General features: G+C 43.8%; 1 protein-coding gene across 1 annotated transcript; it reads left to right on the forward strand.

The window, feature by feature from the left end:
- Nucleotides 1-9734: 9734 nt before the first annotated feature.
- LOC134286339 (uncharacterized) lies at nucleotides 9735-11135 on the forward strand. The gene has a single exon (XM_062847945.1). It carries the CDS (start codon nucleotides 9735-9737, stop codon nucleotides 11133-11135), a length of 1401 nt encoding a protein of 466 aa, XP_062703929.1.
- Nucleotides 11136-17308: the final 6173 nt, after the last annotated feature.

Genomic DNA, 17308 nt, shown 5'->3' on the forward strand with positions numbered 1-17308 from the left:
AAGTACGTTTTCTTTTTGTTCGTAAACATTGCCTTAAATATAATTAATAACTTATGAATGACAAATATTCTATAGCTTTATACAAAATACAAACAAGTTAATATTAATTATTTTTTAACAAAAACATTGTTTTTAATTGAGCTTCAAGTTTAAAGGAATGTGGTGGGTTTGATTCCCACTGCAGTCGGTGAAAATTTTTCGGAAAATTGCTCACTGGATCATACATAGAGTATAGTCGAAACTAATTAATATTGCTGAGATTTAGATTTCAATATCCTATGAGAACATCTTAAATTTAAGGAATGCCCCAAAAAAGTGTTCGAGATAAGCCTGCAAACCTTCACATGTATTTTGAAACTTCGAAGTAATTAACAAAATTTGATATTAAAATTCGAGAAACCCAAGCAGAACTTCAATGAAAACTTTCTAACTGAAACACCAACATTTGCATGGTCTACACTCCAGATTATTCTTCGATGAAAAAAAGTAAGGAATCAGAAGTTGTCATTGTCACTCATTGATTTTGTCGCCTCCAAAAATATGGCCATACGTAGCACATTTTTCCAACACAGCCTTCATTATCGTTATTCCTGGATATTACCACAGCAGACGGAATCGCAAATCGACCACGTTTTGATTGACGGACGGCACTTTTCCGACATTATCGACGACAGAACCTATCGTGGCGCCAATATCGACTCCGATCACAACCTAGTGATGGTCAAACTGCGCCCAAAACTCTCCGTTATAAACAATGTATGGTACCGGCTGCCGAGACCACCATCGGGTACGTGTAACGGAATCGACAGAATGAATGGTTCGACGAAGAGTGTAGACCGATTTTGGAGGAGAAGAATGCAGCGTGGGCGGTAATGCTGCAGCAAGGGACCCTACAAAACGTGGAACGTTACAAACAGAAGCGGAAATAGCAAGCCTGACTATTTCAAGAGAAACAGCACTGCCTGAAAGAAGCAGAGTGCGGAGAAATTAAACTGCTGTGCCGTTCCCAAGAAATACGGAAGTTCTACCAGAAGCTCAACGCATTCCGCAACGGCTTCGTGCCTTCTTCTTCTTTATGGATCTACGTCCCCACTTGGACTCGGCCTGCCTCGCTTCAACTTAGTGTTCTTTGAGCACTTCCACAGTTATTAATTGAAGGGCTTCCTTTGCCTGCCATTGCATGAATTTGTATATTGTGAGGCAAGTACAATAATACACAATGCGCAGGGAGTCGAGAAAATTTTCCCAAACGGAACAGGAATCGAACCCGCTGTCTCCGGATTGGCGATCGATAGCCTTAACCATTAGGCTAACTGGAGACCCCGTCCCGCGAGCCGAAATATGCAGGGATAAGGACGGGGGTCTCTTGACTTAAGGACGTGAGGTAATCGAAAGGGGTAATCTGCCCCATCCACAAGAAAGGCGACTATTTGGAATGAGAGAACTTCAAAGTGATCACTATTTTGAATGCTGCCTACAAAGTGCTATCCCAGATCATCTTCCGTCGTCTGTCACCTAAAACGAATGAGTTCGTGGGAAGTTATCAGGCTGGCTTCATCGACGGCCGGTCGACAACGGACCAGATCTTTACCGTACGGCAAATCCTCCAGAAATGCCGTGAGTACCAGGTCCCAGCGCATCACCTGTTCATCGACTTCAAAGCCGCATACGACAGTATCGACCGCGCAGAGCTATGGAGAATCATGGACGAAAACGGCTTTCCTGGGAAGCTGCATGACTAGACTGATTAAAGCAACGATGGACGGTGTGCAAAACTGCGTAAGGGTTTCGGGTGAACTATCCGGTTCATTCGAATCTCGTCGGGGACTGCGACAAGGTGACGGACTCTCATGCCTACTCTTCAACATCGGTCTGGAAGGTGTGATGCGACGAGCCGGGCTCAACAGCCGGGGAACGATTTTCACAAAATCCGGTCAATTTGTGTGCTTTGCGGACGACATGGACATTATCGCTAGAACATTTGGAACGGTGGCAGAGCTGTACACCCGCCTGAAACGCGAAGCAGCAAACGCCGTACTGGTGGTGAATGCCTCAAAAACAAAGTACATGTTGGTAGGCAGAACCGAACACGACCGGATCCTTCTGGGTAGTAATGTTACGATAGACGGGGATACTTTCGAGGTGGTGGAGGAATTCGTCTACCTCGGATCCTTACTGACAGCTGACAACAACGTGAGCCGTGAAATTCGGAGGCCGCATCATCAACGGAAGTCGGGCCTACTACGGGCGCCAGAAGAAACTGCGGTCGAAAAAGATTCACCCACGCACCAAATGCACCATGTACAAAACGCTAATAAGACCGGTGATCCTCTACGGGCACGAGACATGGACCATGCTTGAGGAGGACCTGCAAGCACTCGGAGTTTTCGAGCGACGCGTGCTAAGGACGATCTTCGGCGATGTGCAGGAGAACGGTGTGTGGCGGAGGAGGATGAAACACGAGCACGCTGCACTTTACGGCGAACCCAGCATCCAGAAGGTGGCCAAAGCCGAAAGGATACGGTGGGCAGGGCATGTTGCAAGAATGCCGGACAACAACCCAGCAAAGCTGGTGTTTGCAACTGATCCGGTTGGCACAAGCAGGCGTAAAGCGCAGAGAGCACGATGGGCGGACCAGGTGGAGCGTGACTTGGCGAGCATTGGGCGCGACCGAGGATGGAGAGCGGCAGCCACAAACTGAGTATTGTGGCGTACTATTGTTGATTATGTCTTGTCTTAATGATGTTGAACAAATAAATGTATGTATGTATCTATCAGGTATATCGCAATAAGTTAAAAAAAAAATAACACAATATTTGCAACATTTACTTAGAATAGTACTTTATACGATTTAATGCGTGCATTCCTATACAAATCCTGGTTATCTGGGTAGTCCATCAGAGAACGGATATGATCCATTTCTAACGCCGAATGAAGTTAAGGATGTCATTCACCAGTTTAAAACCGACAAAGCAGCTGATAAGAATGTAACATCGATTCTAACCACTTCCTAGTGATGGTCAAAATGCGCACGAAACTTTCCATAATGAAAAATGTACAGTACCGAATGCCACCTCTGTACGATTTAGATAGTACAACTGAAGCCAACTGATGTCCCTACCGGTAATGTCAAGGCGGAGTTTCCAGACGAGGGTAGAGGTTAGAGCACCTATGTACAGTCAAACAATTCTATAACGAAGCTTTCGAGAGCAACGTAGGGTACGTGGAAGAAAACTGCCGGAATGATAGTAAGCCGGTACGCCACAAATTTTGTTTGATCAATTTGTATAATAGAAACAAACAGAAAGTGCACCGATAGAAAAAAAAAAGAAGAGAAGCAGCGCATCTTCCTATTCTTGGAGATGAGGATGCCACCCGATAGAACTGCTGTGTCATTTCTTAAGAAATAAGGATGTTCTATTAGAAGCTCAATCCATCCTTAACGTATGTCGAGTACGTGCACAGGCCAAAATGTACAGGGATAAGTGCGGGAGTGTACTGACGAAGGAACTTTCAAAGACTGAAAGGTGGAAGCTGTGTTTTAACGAACACATAGATGATGGTGGGAACGTTAGTACGAGGGGTTAAGGCGGGCGGTGGAAGGTAAGACTACGTTAGTGCGGTAGATAACAGGATTTAATCGATTTCCACGTCACTCAACAGTTGAAGAAAAATGAGCCGTACCTATTGAAATAGGATCTAGGAAACGGGAGAACTGCTGGCAGTTGGGAGAAAGTGACATGTCAGACTGTAGGAGCTTCTGAGCGATCACTATTATAAAATATCCATGCAAATTGCTAGTATCATCTTTCGTAATCCATCACCTACATACATGATATAACATTGATAACTATTGAACGCAACATAATGGCCAAAAATCACTTCTCCGGGAAGCTTGTCATTTTCTTTTATAAATGCTACGTGTGGAAACTACGTGGATCTTTCAGTTCAAACAAATATGAAAATAAAAAATGGATATTCACAAAACTTTTAAAAATGTATAAAAAATCAATTCAAAACGACCCTTAAAATTAATTTCTGTTGCATTACTTTGGTATCATATCTCGATATTTTGCATTAGCATTATTTCTGAATCGTCCTCTTTAGCTAATGAAATAATGAATGCCAATCAATGCGGAATCAATCCCATTAGCCGGTTGAGAACAAAGGACCCTCCTTGCCCGACTGCACATTAATGCAGCCTGCTCGCCGCCGCTTATCAAACCAAACCTGATGAATCCCACCGCGCCCCAAAGTCACTGAATCCGAAGTAATGCGCTGTTCACACACGCATTAACCAGACTGATTATTACACATGTATGGGCAATTATTTATCGCTGCACTTGGCGGAATACACTTTTATTATTTTATATTCCCACCGAAAACTTCTCCTCCTGGATTGTTGTTTTCGACTTCGGTCAGTCGTGATTGGGTTCGCGCTTGAAGGCTCTATCCGCCATGGCGCCGCGCCTTTGCGTTACCAGTAGGGTGTGCCTCATTAGTAGCTCTACTTATATTGATGTGAAACTTTGTGTTACTTTAAAGTGGGTCCTGCTCCGGCAAGCGTCCATTTTTTTTAAGACGAATACTTCAATTTTCTTGGAAATATCGCACACACGCACGCTGGAATGTTTTGTATCCACCTCAATCCCATCAATTGTTTGCACGGAAGCGGTGAAAAATTGGGTTCAATAATAAGTTCAGACCAAATGCTATGGAATGCATAATAATGAACCAATGGGAAAAATGTTACCCATGGGCGTCTGAAGGACGTGAGCTTAAAACGAATGTTGATTACCGGAAGTGGTACAAAACGGCCACCTGCCAAGGGTAAGATGCCAATTTTTTGGGCATTTCCAACTCCTTTCCCCCCTCTTATTATTATTAATATTTATTAAAGACACTTTACCACTTATGTGGCATTCGTGTCTGGTTTCCCCCCCTCTGTCCCGCTTTTTTCGTATACTCTGTGACGGTTATTGGGACCGCGACGGTACGTCGCCACCGCACTCTGCATTGACACCTCTCTATTGCGATGACGTTTTGGTAGCAGTCAAGATGAGAGGAGAAAATTGATTGTCATTCGGTGAAAGTAACCATATGTTGAACTCGTGCCCAAAATTATATTGCTTCATGATGATTGTAGTCATAATAATTGCTTTTAGTGATTAGATGTACTAGATTCTGTTGGCTAAGGTTCTGAAGATAATAATCTCAACTGAGTTGTTAAACTAATTTGTAGGTTATTATCAGATGTTAAACAGAATTCGTATTAATAAAACTATATTTCAGTTGAGTCTCTCTCACACCACACGAAAGGACTACGAAAAGTTTATTTACAAACTCAAAAATTACGATGAGTAGCACGAATCCCATTGGCCGTGATGCCCTTTCCACAACGGTGGCTACACACAGCTGTACCGGCTGTAGAAAAACGGATTCCAACCAGACGATAGTGACGTGTAACAAGTGCTGCGCTTTGTGGCACTGCATCTGTGCCGGATTACCAGATGGCTTCGACGGTCCTTGGCGATGCAATAATTGCTCAACGTTCTGTGGCTTCGTCGCGGGTTCCGTATCGTCAGTGAGGTCAACATCTAGTGCGCGACTAAGGCTTAAACAGTTACAAGAGCTAAAGGCATTGGAAGACAAGATTGAGCTCCAGAAAGCTGAGAGGGAGCGCCGTTTTTTGATGGAAAAGCATAGCCTAGACCCCGAAGCGGAAGCTGAGCAGACTGGAGGTGGCAGTATCAAAAGCGGTGTCAGTCGTAGTCACAATCGCCAACGTGATGTTAATGCTTGGGTTGAATCCACGAAAGATGTTAAACAAGGTCTGCAGCATTCAGACGGGTTTGAACGACCACCGGCAGGTGTGCACACGTCTACACCAGTTAGCGGTACTGGAGCTGTACCCAAGGTGCATCCTCCGGACACAAGAGTGGATAGTCAACAGCAGCAACAGGTGGACCAATGTCAGCAGGAAAAGCTCAACGCATTCAACACGCCTCTCGGATTGCCAAGGCACATGCTTCCCCCGAAGAAACCATCGGGCATACTGGAGCCAACGCTTTCTGCAATTCCATTGGCGCACGCTGAGTTCCCATATAGCCGAGGCCCATATAGCCGAGGCGGTAAACGCACGGGTATTCAGCATGACCATGCTGAGGGTGACGGGTTCGATTCCCGGTCGGTCCAGGATCTTTTCGTAAAGGAAATTTCCTTGACTTCCTTGGGCATAGAGTATCTTCGTGCCTGCCACACGATATACACATGCAAAATGGTCATTGGCAGAGGAAGCTCTCAGTTAAAAACTGTGGAAGTGCTCATTGAACACTAAGCTGAGAAGCAGGATTTGTCCCACTGAGGACGTTACGCCAAGAAGAGAGAGAGAGAGACGCTGAGTTCCAAGCGCCTGCCAATCCACAATGGTCCGAATCCCCGTTTTAGCAGGAAAAAAATCCGTATCTCTGTTTTCGTTAACTTTAGGCGTTTGGTGTCTTCAGAGAAGTTGTTTGCATTTGTTTGCTGCATTTTTTCCAAAAATTGTTGATTAGGGTGGTCCTCGTCTTAACTCATATCTGGAATAGAACTTTTAAATTTTAAGTCATACGCGTTCGAGTTCTTCAGCAAAGTTGTAGGCAATGCTATTTCGAGCAACTTTGCCGAATACGCCATTTACCTAGCTCTTAATTTGAACATAGTAGGTCAATTTTAAGTTTTGATTTAGGGTGAGCCACCCAAAAACGGGTTTTTCGCAATAACTTTTTTATTTGATTTTTTTCGAAGATGTGAGCTTCGGAGCATTTAAAGAGCAAGAAATGACGCACATTTGTTCTGAACATTGCATGTTGCTAGGTCTTGTCATTCAAATGTTATGGGCAATTTTGACTTAAAAACAACGATGTTTTAAAATGCTTATAGCTCATAAAGCTGGTAAAATAAAAAAAGTTCTTTAAGCGGCATTTGGAAGGTCACATATAAAGCCAAATTTGGAGCAAAAATTACGAGAACGTTATTTTTTAAATTGAAATAAATCGACTCCAAAAATCTTCTTAAAAATTTAAAAAACTACATATTACTCATACAATTTTAATGATAGAGTCAAACTGTCTTTGGAAAAATGTAGGTTTTCACCATGCTCACAAGTTTTCCATACACGAGTTTTTTGCAAAACGTGAAACAAAAGCTTGAAATTGATAATTTCATTCTTAGGGGTACATGCTATGTTTTTCTAGGAAATCAGAACGATTATAATCTTTAAAAACAAATTATCAATTTCAAGCTTTTATTTCACGTTTTACAAAAAAGTCATGTATGGGAAACTTTCAGGTATGGTAAAAACCCACATTTTTTCCGAAGACATTTTAACTCCATCTTTAAAATTGTATGAGTTTTATGTAGTTTTTCGATTTTTTTAATGCGATTTTTGGAGTCGATTTATTCCAATTTAAAAAATAACGTTCTTGTAATTTTTGCTCCAAATTTGGCTTTTCGAAATTTCGAAAAAAATCAAATAAAAAAGTTATTGCAAAAAACCGTTTTTGGGTGACTCACCCTAAGTCAAAACTTAAAATTGACCTACTTTGTTCAAATTAAGAGCTAGATAAATGGCGTATTCGGCAAAGTTGCTTGAAATAGCATTGCCTACAACTTTGCTGAAGAACTCGATCGCGTATGACTTTAAATTAAAAAGTTCTATTCCAGATTTGAGTAATGACGCGGACCACCCTAATCAAAATTTTTTGAAAAGATGCAGCAAACAAACTCCAACAACTTCTCTGAAGACACCAAACGCCTTAAATTAACGAAAACAGAGATACGGATTTTTTTCCTGCTAAAACGTGGATTCGGACCATTGTGGCACTGTACGAACGGCGACTGGCAGGTTCGAAACTGGTCTGCTATGGAGAAGCGACAATGTGGAATTCCCAAATAGCTTCCCAATGGCGGAGCGCCGGATGAAGTGTTTGGAGCGTCGATTGAGGAATGATCCCGGATTGAAGAAAATTGTGGATAATCAACTGCAGGAGTACCTGGAATGGGAATACGCGCATATTGCCACGGAAGACGAGTTACGGAGCGCAGACCCAAGGCGCGTTTGGTATTTGCCGTTAGGAATCGTTCGCAACCCACGCAAGCCGGATAAGGTAAGGGTTGTCTGGGACGCTGCTGCAAAAGTTGGAGACATTTCGCTGAATTCCGCGTTGCTCAAGGGACCAGACCTTCTGGTGTCCCTCCCTGCGGTTATTTGCAGATTCCGACAGCGAGAATATGCCGTCGCTGGTGACGTCAAGCAAATGTTCCATCAGCTTCAAATAAGGAAGGAAGATCGCCAAGCGCAGAGGTTCTTATATCGGGCAGATCCAGCGAGTCCTCCGACTACTTATGTAATGGATGTCGCTACCTTTGGAGCCGCGTGCTCCCCTTGCTCGGCTCAATATGCGAAGAACGTGAACGCAAAGGAATATCTGAATACGTTCCCAGAAGCCGCCCAAGCGATTATTGAGAACACGTATGTGGATGATTTTTTGGACAGTCGGGATACAGCGGAACAAGCAGCTCGGTTGGTGATTGATGTTCGCGAGGTGTTCAGCAGAGCATGCTTCGAAATCCGGAACTGGCAATCAAACTCTGTGGATGTTCTGAGATGGGTCGGAGAAGGAAATCCCGAATCGGTGAAAAAGTTTTTAGTAGAAAAAACTACGACGTCAGAACGTGTTCTGGGAATAACGTGGATCCCCGAAGCAGATGTATTCATCTTCAACCTTCAAGTTCGCGGCGATCTTCAGCATCTGTTATCTGGGGAAATAATACCAACGAAGCGTGACGTACTCCGAGTGGTAATGAGTGTTTTTGATCCACTAGGATTCGTTGCGACATACACCATCCACGGCAAACTCTTAATTCAAGATATCTGGCGGTCTGGAGTCGGATGGGACGATAAAATCATCCCCAGAGACTTCGCCAATTGGCAGCGATGGATCAAGTTGTCAACAGAATTGACTAATGTGCGTATTACGAGGTGCTACTTTCCTGGCTATGCCCCGGAAAGTCTTGAATCAGTTGAGCTCATAGTATTCACCGATGCAAGCGAAGTTGCTTATTGTTGCGTTGCTTATTTTCGCATTAACGACCGAGGAGTTACGAGGTGTGCACTGGTGTCTGCGAAATCGAAAGTTACTCCTTTGAAGCCGCACTCTATCCCTCGAAACGAGTTAAACGCTGCTGTTATGGGAGTACGAATGGCAAAAACTATAACCGAAAGTCACACTTTGCCGGTTTCTAAACGAACTTTTCTAACCGATTCCAAATGTGTCATATCGTGGCTACAATCAGATCCGCGGAAGTACCGACAATATGTATCATTTCGGGTTGCAGAAATCCTGGAGTCAAGTCAACTGTCAGAGTGGAGATGGATATCAACCCAGTTGAATGTGGCGGATAAAGGCACGAAATGGGGAAAGTGTGGACCATCACTTGATCCTTGCAGCGAATGGTTCACTGCTCCTGAGTTCCTATTCAATTCAGCAACCTGTGGGTCAACAGAAACCCCGGATCCAAGCGAGGCTCAAGAAGAATTGAGAACAGTATTCAGCTACCACGAGATTGCGGGCAGTTCGGTAGTGAAGTTTGAGAACTTCTCCACTTTCCGAGGTCTACTGCGAAGAGTTGCGATGCTGTATCATTTTGTCCATCGATGCCAACATCGTGACCGCACGTCGGCGCCAACTACAATGCTGACCCAGGAGGATTACATGGCTGCAGAAAACGGTCTGTGGCGAATGGTACAGATGGAATGCTTTTCTGACGAGATTGTCACCCTTCGAGCAAATAGTCAGCGTGCACAAAATAATCAAAATAAGCTTGAGAAATCCAGCCCGATATTCAAGCTTTCACCGTTCTTAGATGACAAAGGAGTCCTTAGGATGGATAGTCGAATTGATCCTGAGGCGGCCTACTTTGCCTATGACTTTCGTAGACCGATCATCATTCCAAAGGAACACCACGTCACGAATCTGCTAATCAGCCATTTCCACCAACGTTACGGACATGCCAATACGGAAACTGTCCTTAACGAACTACGATTGAAGTATCACATCCCCAAGATGCGATCAGCAGTAAAAAGGGCAATCAACCGATGTCAATGGTGCCGCGTGTATCGTGCTAAACCAGCGGCCCCCAAGATGGCACCACTACCTCCGCCAAGGGTAAGGCCTTACGTTCGTCCTTTTACGTTTGTGGGCCTTGATTATTTTGGACCTATGATTGTGAAGAGAGGCCGCTCCAACATCAAACGCTGGGTCGCACTCTTCACGTGTTTGACTGTAAGAGCCTTGCATTTGGAAGTGGTGCACATGTTGACTGCGGAGTCATGCAAAATGGCTATTCGGCGGTTCGTATCTAGGCGTGGTGCGCCACAAAAGATATACAGCGACAACGGTACCAACTTTCGTGGAGCTGCCAAGGAATTGTCGGAAGAGATGAACGCTATCAACCGTAAGATTGCTGGAACATTTACAAATGTTGACACGGAATGGATTTTCAACCCACCGTCGGCCCCACACATGGGCGGAGTGTGGGAACGGAAAGTTCGGTCAATAAAGGAAGGGTTCAAGGTACTTTCGCATAGAAAGCGACTGGACGACGAGAGCTTCGTAACGTTATTAACAGAAGTGGAAATGATAGTGAATTCGCATCCTTTAACCTTCGTACTGCTAGAGTCACCTGAAGAACCGGTCCTTACGCCAAATCATTTTTTAATGATGAGCTCCAGTGGGGTGAATGCTGAACCAAGGATCCCAGTTGAAGAGTCTACTGCGCTAAGAACGAATTGGAAATTGATGTTGCACTTAACATACCAGTTCTGGAAGCAGTGGATTAAGTCTTATCTGCCCACGATCGCTAGGAGGACCAAGAGGTTTTCGGATGTACGGCCGTTGAAGGAAGGAGATCTTGTGATCATCGTGGATGAGTCGGTGCGAAATGGATGGCAACGCGGTCGTATCCTGCGAGCATATTCGTCGCCGGATGGTCAGGTCCGCAAAGTAGATGTGCAAACTGAATGCGGTGTAGTAAGGCGTCCAGCTATAAAGGTAGCCTTGCTTGACATATTGGAGGAAGGTAAGACCACCTAGCCAGGTGGCATTACGGGCCGGGGTGTGACGGTTATTGGGACCGCGACGGTACGTCGCCACCGCACTCTGCATTGACACCTCTCTATTGCGATGACGTTTTGGTAGCAGTCAAGATGAGAGGAGAAAATTGATTGTCATTCGGTGAAAGTAACCATATGTTGAACTCGTGCCCAAAATTATATTGCTTCATGATAATTGTAGTCATAATAATTGCTTTTAGTGATTAGATGTACTAGATTCTGTTAGCTAAGGTTCTGAAGATAATAATGCTAGGCAGGAGTCGTAAGTTTGCTACCTTTGTGACTGATTACATACCACCGCATATGTTTCTCCAATGCTCTGTTCCCTAAATTCTATTTAATTTTGATTAATATTGGAAATTACTATTAAGCGGTGGAAGCGAATACGTTTGCCCATTTGATTAAGTAATACGTAGGTATTTGATGAGTTTTGAACCAGAAATTGAAATACATTTTACTAAGTTGTTCGTTCTACAGATAGTTCCATAACCTCACACGGTTCTGCGGGATTCGTAGGCGAAATCTCAACTGAGTTGTTAAACTAATTTGTAGGTAATTATCAGATGTTAAACAGAATTCGTATTAATAAAACTATATTTCAGTTGAGTCTCTCTCACACCACACGAAAGGACTACGAAAAGTTTATTTACATACTCAATACATGAAATGTCACACTTTAAATACCCCCTACCCAGTAAACGATGGTCGTCATACTTCAATGGATAGTGTAGGCATCAACGACCATGCGCCACCATGCGTTCCTCAATCTCCTTGGAGACACTTGGCTGATAACAAAAATGACCAGAAAACTTAAATTGCATGCAAGAAAAACGAGAAGTTGCCCATCTTTATTGGGAAATCAAATGATTTTCCGTGGGTTTGCCTGCCTGGCTTCTAGAAGGATGTTTTATGCAAACATACCTTGACACCATCTACTTATAGTAATAATCGTATCCCATTTAGAAAGGATTTTGTGAGTTGAGCATTTTTACCCCACTTGGCATTTTGAACTTTGTTCCCCTACACCATCCCTGAGCACGCCGACGAATTCCAACCGACAACAGCTCATCACTGGCATTTCCCACGACGATACCACACTACAGTCAGTGGTCTGTCATGTGGGCGCTTGTGTTTTATTGGCTGAGCGTGCCCCGAAGCAAAATGCAGCAGCACCAACAATTCCGGGCGATGTTTCACCCGCGTTTTGCCTTTCTCGTACACTAAGTGTACTGGAAAGGCTATATGTTCACTCCAAAAATGACTTTTTGATAGAAGGCCCGGAGGGTCAAATCACATATACCAATCGACTCAGCTCGACGAATTGAGGTGATGTCTGTGTGTGTGTATGTGTGTGTGTGTATGTGTGTGTACAAATAAACTCACATCACTTTTTGGCAGTAAACCTCAACCGATTTTAATGACCGACGGTTCATTCGACGTGGAATCTGGTCCCATTGGTTCCTATTGAAAATGGTTCGGATCGGTCCAGCCGTTCCGGAGTTATGGCCATTTAGGTGTTCCGGACCAGTACCCTTGGAAGGGGCCATACATAAAAATGCAACAAACACATACATGCGACACATCAAACTGCGGCATTTTCGATTACCTGATTAACAGTTAGCAAGAAAACAATCTCAGACCATATCTGAACCGGTAGTGTTCCGGAACCGGTTCCGGATGTCCCGCTGGAAGTGGTCAAATATAAAAGTGATCCAAAACTATGCATGCGACACATCAAACTGCGGCATTTTCGATTACCTGATTAACAGTTAGCTAGAAAACAATCTCAGACCATATCTGAACCGGTAGTGTTCCGGAACCGGTTCCGGATGTCCCGCTGGAAGTGGCCAAATATAAAAGTGATCCAAAACTGCATGCGACACATCAAATTGCGGCATTTTCGATTACCTGATTAACAGTTAGCAAGAAAACAATCTCATTCCATATCTGAACCGGTAGTGTTCCGGAACCGGTTCCGGATGTCCCGCTGGAAGTGGACAAATATGGAAGTGATCCAAAACTATGCATGCGGCACATCAAACTGCGGCATTTTCGATTACCTGATTAACAGTTAGCAAGAAAACAATCTCAGACCGTATCTGAACCGGTAGTGTTCCGGAACCGGTTCCTGGTGTCCCGCCAGAAGTAGCCCAATATAAAAAATCAAATCCATACATGTAACATATCTAAGCGGGGCTTTTTTGATAACCTAATGAAAGCTGACAAGAAAAGAGTCTCAGCCAAATCTGAACCGGTTTCGGATGTCCCGCTGGAAGTGGCCAAGTATAAAAGTAAGGGACTGTCCATTAATTACGTAAGGGTTTATGGGGGGAGGGAATTCGAAAATTCGAAAATTCGTGAAAATTCCCTTACGTAATAAATGGAAGCCCCTACGCCAAATCCAGGCATGCGACATAACAAAGCGCGGCTTTTATGATAATCAAAGGTTGGCATAAAAAAAGACGCAGACCATATCTGGACCGGTAGTGTTTCGGAACCGGTTCCGGGTGTGCCGCCGGAAGTGGCCGTATATAAAAGTGAACAAAACTTATGCATGCGGCACATTAAATCACGACTTTTCCGACAACTTGACGACTGCTAATCAAGGAAGTAGGCTAAGACCACATTAGAGACTGACAGTAGTGCCAAAACTAGTTCCAAGTTTCCCTTCAAAAGCGGCTAAATATAAAATTGAACCAATCCCATGCAAACAGCAAAGCGCGGCTTTTTTGATAGCTTGATAAACTTAGCAAGGAAAGAGTCTCAAACCAAACCCATACATTGAGGTATCGTGGTTTTCTAGGTAACATGATGAACAGTTGCAAAAAAAAATAGACGCAAACCATATCAGTGTGTTACGGAACCGATTCCGGGTGTCCCGCCAGAAATGGTTAAATGTAAAAGTGAACCAATACATGCGACATATCATTGATTTATTCAGTAACATGATAAACGGTTAGCCAGCAAATAATCACAGACCATATTTGGGAGAAACGGTAGTGTTCCAGAACTGGTGATGAGACGAGTAACCCACCGGAAGTGATAAAATATAGAGGGAAACCAAACCAGAGCAGCGTTTTTGATAATCTGATGAACGGTCAACAAGAAAATAGTCTCAGGCCACATCTAGAACTACTAATAGTATTTCGGAATCGGTTGCGGGTGTTCCATTAGAAGTAATTAAATATAAGTGAACCAAAATCATGCATGCGACACATAAAATCATGGCTTTTTCAAAAAATTGCCGAACGGTTAGCAAGAAAATAGCCTCAGATCCCATTAATATTCAGCTTTTTAGGTAACCCGATGAAAAGTTGACAAGAACATAGTCTCAGGCCATGTTTGAGACTGGAATCGGTCCCGCCGGAAGTGGTCAAACATAAAATTGAACAAAACCCATGCAATCTGCACATCAAATATCGGAATTATAAAAGTGAACAAAATAAACGTCAAAGAAATAAACGTTGGGTAAGATTATAAGTAAAGAAATGGTAAAAGTCTTCATATATGCAAGAGAACATCAAGTCACACCATTTCAGATTCCTGCGGTGTAAATATATAGTAGGATGGTACAACGGAAAAATTATAATTTGATCGCATCAACACCGAATAAAGTTTTTTCAATCTTCAATCTCCTTTTGTTTCTAAACTTACACCTCACAATTTGGGTGCGGCTGGTTGAGCCCCAGACAACCAGTAATCGTATAAGATGTTGCATAAGATGATAATGTGGAGGCCATATGCGTGCATGCCTCCATTTAGGCGCATGTAAAATGTACGCATATCGCCTCCACTTTAACATCCTATTCAACATCTTATACGTTCACTGGTTGACTGGGGCCCTTGCTCTTCTCATAGCGATTGAAATATGAATGGAAAATTTCCATGTTCTGCATTTTTCTCGTAAGGAGGTCAAATTTCACATGGATCGCGTTACCAATGATAATACATAAAATATAGCCTAAAGTGTGCTAAAAAAAACTTTGTCGAAGATCACAAAGTGATCTGTGATTGCAAATAAAGTTAACCTTCCTAACCTAACCTAATGCATAAAAGCTGACGCTCACGCCGCTGCCGTAGTGAATAGGATGGGGTCATAATGATCCTAATGCATTTTGCAACTCTGTTTTGCTGTTGAACATAACATCGAAATATGTATCACCAATAAGTTTCCCATATCGATGTTGGCTTTGTTAAAATTGTTGCTTTTCTATATAAAGGACTCAGGAACATTTTTGCTAACGTCGACGGAATGATCATAAGTATTTATTCGACGAGAAAGGCACTATCACCACTAGGTGGATTAATCTGGGTTTTTTTTTTTCATTATTGCTTTGCTTTATTTTGCAACCATACCCATACCCTGAAATATAATTTAATTGAACCACTGAATTGCGGTTGCACCGATTGAAAAGATCATCCCGGGCGTTCCACAGGCAGGCAGACAGGCCTCCACATGGACTGGTTGACTGACTGCGGGCGGTGTGGGGTCGGTATTGAGGTTACTGCGCACCCGGAATAACGAAATTATTCATTTATTGTCATGAGCCCAAAAAATGTTAATTTTGCCGTTCGGGTGAGCATTTGGCAAATGCAATTGCAGATGCCTCTACATAGATTCAGTGAATAGCCAAAAAAAAAAAAGAAATGAAAAACAATCACATTTCCCAACCAACCAAGTGGAAATCAATTTTCACCGGTTCGGTTGAGAGAGGGAGGGTGTAGCGTAGCTGCTGTTCCAGCTGTATAGAATGCCAATATGATCGAGTGAAGCAACAAGAACCGTCGCCCTGGCAGAGGTATTTGCACTGTGAGAGATTTTTCTTCAGATAGGTGGTCAAAAACAATTATGTATGTAGTTTTGTTAGTATTTTTTTTTCTGTGATAGGGAATCGCGCCACTTGGGCGGAGCTTCTATATTCGTCTGTTTTCCACTATACCTCAGTCAAATTTTAACCAATTGACACAACTTTTGGAATGTGGTGAGATAGGTATAGTATCTACCCGTGTACAACATTTCAAGTCAGTTTATTCAAAATTGACTGAGCTATAGTGGAAAACAGACGAATATAGAAGCCACCGCCCAAGTAGCGCGATACCCTAGAAATGACACAGCATTTTTTCTACAAATGACTTCCTTCAACTTCCATGATCCGTTACCGAATAGACAAAACGATGGAGTCAAGTATCCTGGTCTATATGCCGACGGGTCTCCGGGTGGCTTCCCCGCCGAGAATCTCTGCAATAGGCCAGGTTCGGAACTCCGTCCGGATCTGGGGCCTTACCTACGCTAAGGGACTTTGGTAGTCCCGCAAGTTCCACATCGGTGACCCTCTCCTCATCGCCAGCCCCAGTCCCCAGCTGCCCTACGAAAGAAGGCCAAGGACTAGAATCATGACGCTAAAGAATCACATCCAACAAACTGGAGACTGCTCTGCAGGAGCCATGACACTTCTTGTTTTGACCATGACGATCCTGTAGCCACCACCCCATGGATTCACATTGGCACTCTGACAGCGACCCTCGAAGCATGTATTTTTGCTTGCCCTTATCTCAGTGTTCAGGGTGGCTTCAGCAGCGGAGAACACCACCCGCCGCTAGTTTCGCTCTTCCTCTGATCGTGCTCGCTGCATCCGCTGCCTAGCCTGTAGGCTGACGCGGCGCAAACCCGCAATCGCTTGAGAATGCCAGTAAGCTGGTTGTCTCCCATTTATAGGGTGGATTCGCAAAGGCATGGTCGCATCGCACGCACGCGATAATACCTCTACCAGCTCGTCGTCGTCTAAACCAAGCAGGTTTCGCTCTCTAAATACCCCTTTGTCGAAGTATGATGTCTTCCATCAGCGAAAGCTTGGCCTTGGCCTGGCTGCCTCTTCCTCTACTGCCTGCTGTTGTTGTAGTCGAAAGACGAAACTGTAGCGAACCTCAAGGTGAGTGTAGCGATCGTCTACTCTCCAGTACGAACTGCTTGTTAGGCCAGGACTACAAAAAGTAACATCGATGACTCCACACCGTTTCAACTAAAGATAATCTTGGTACCGATATGAGTCAAGTCGACATCTAATATGACCAGTGTCTCTAGCAGGATCTGACTCCGCTGGTTGGTGAAACGGCTTCCCCATTCCACAGCCCAGGCATTAAAGTCACCCGCTA

This window comes from Aedes albopictus, chromosome 2 (genome assembly GCF_035046485.1).
Source record: "Aedes albopictus strain Foshan chromosome 2, AalbF5, whole genome shotgun sequence".
Taxonomy (NCBI): domain Eukaryota; kingdom Metazoa; phylum Arthropoda; class Insecta; order Diptera; family Culicidae; genus Aedes; species Aedes albopictus.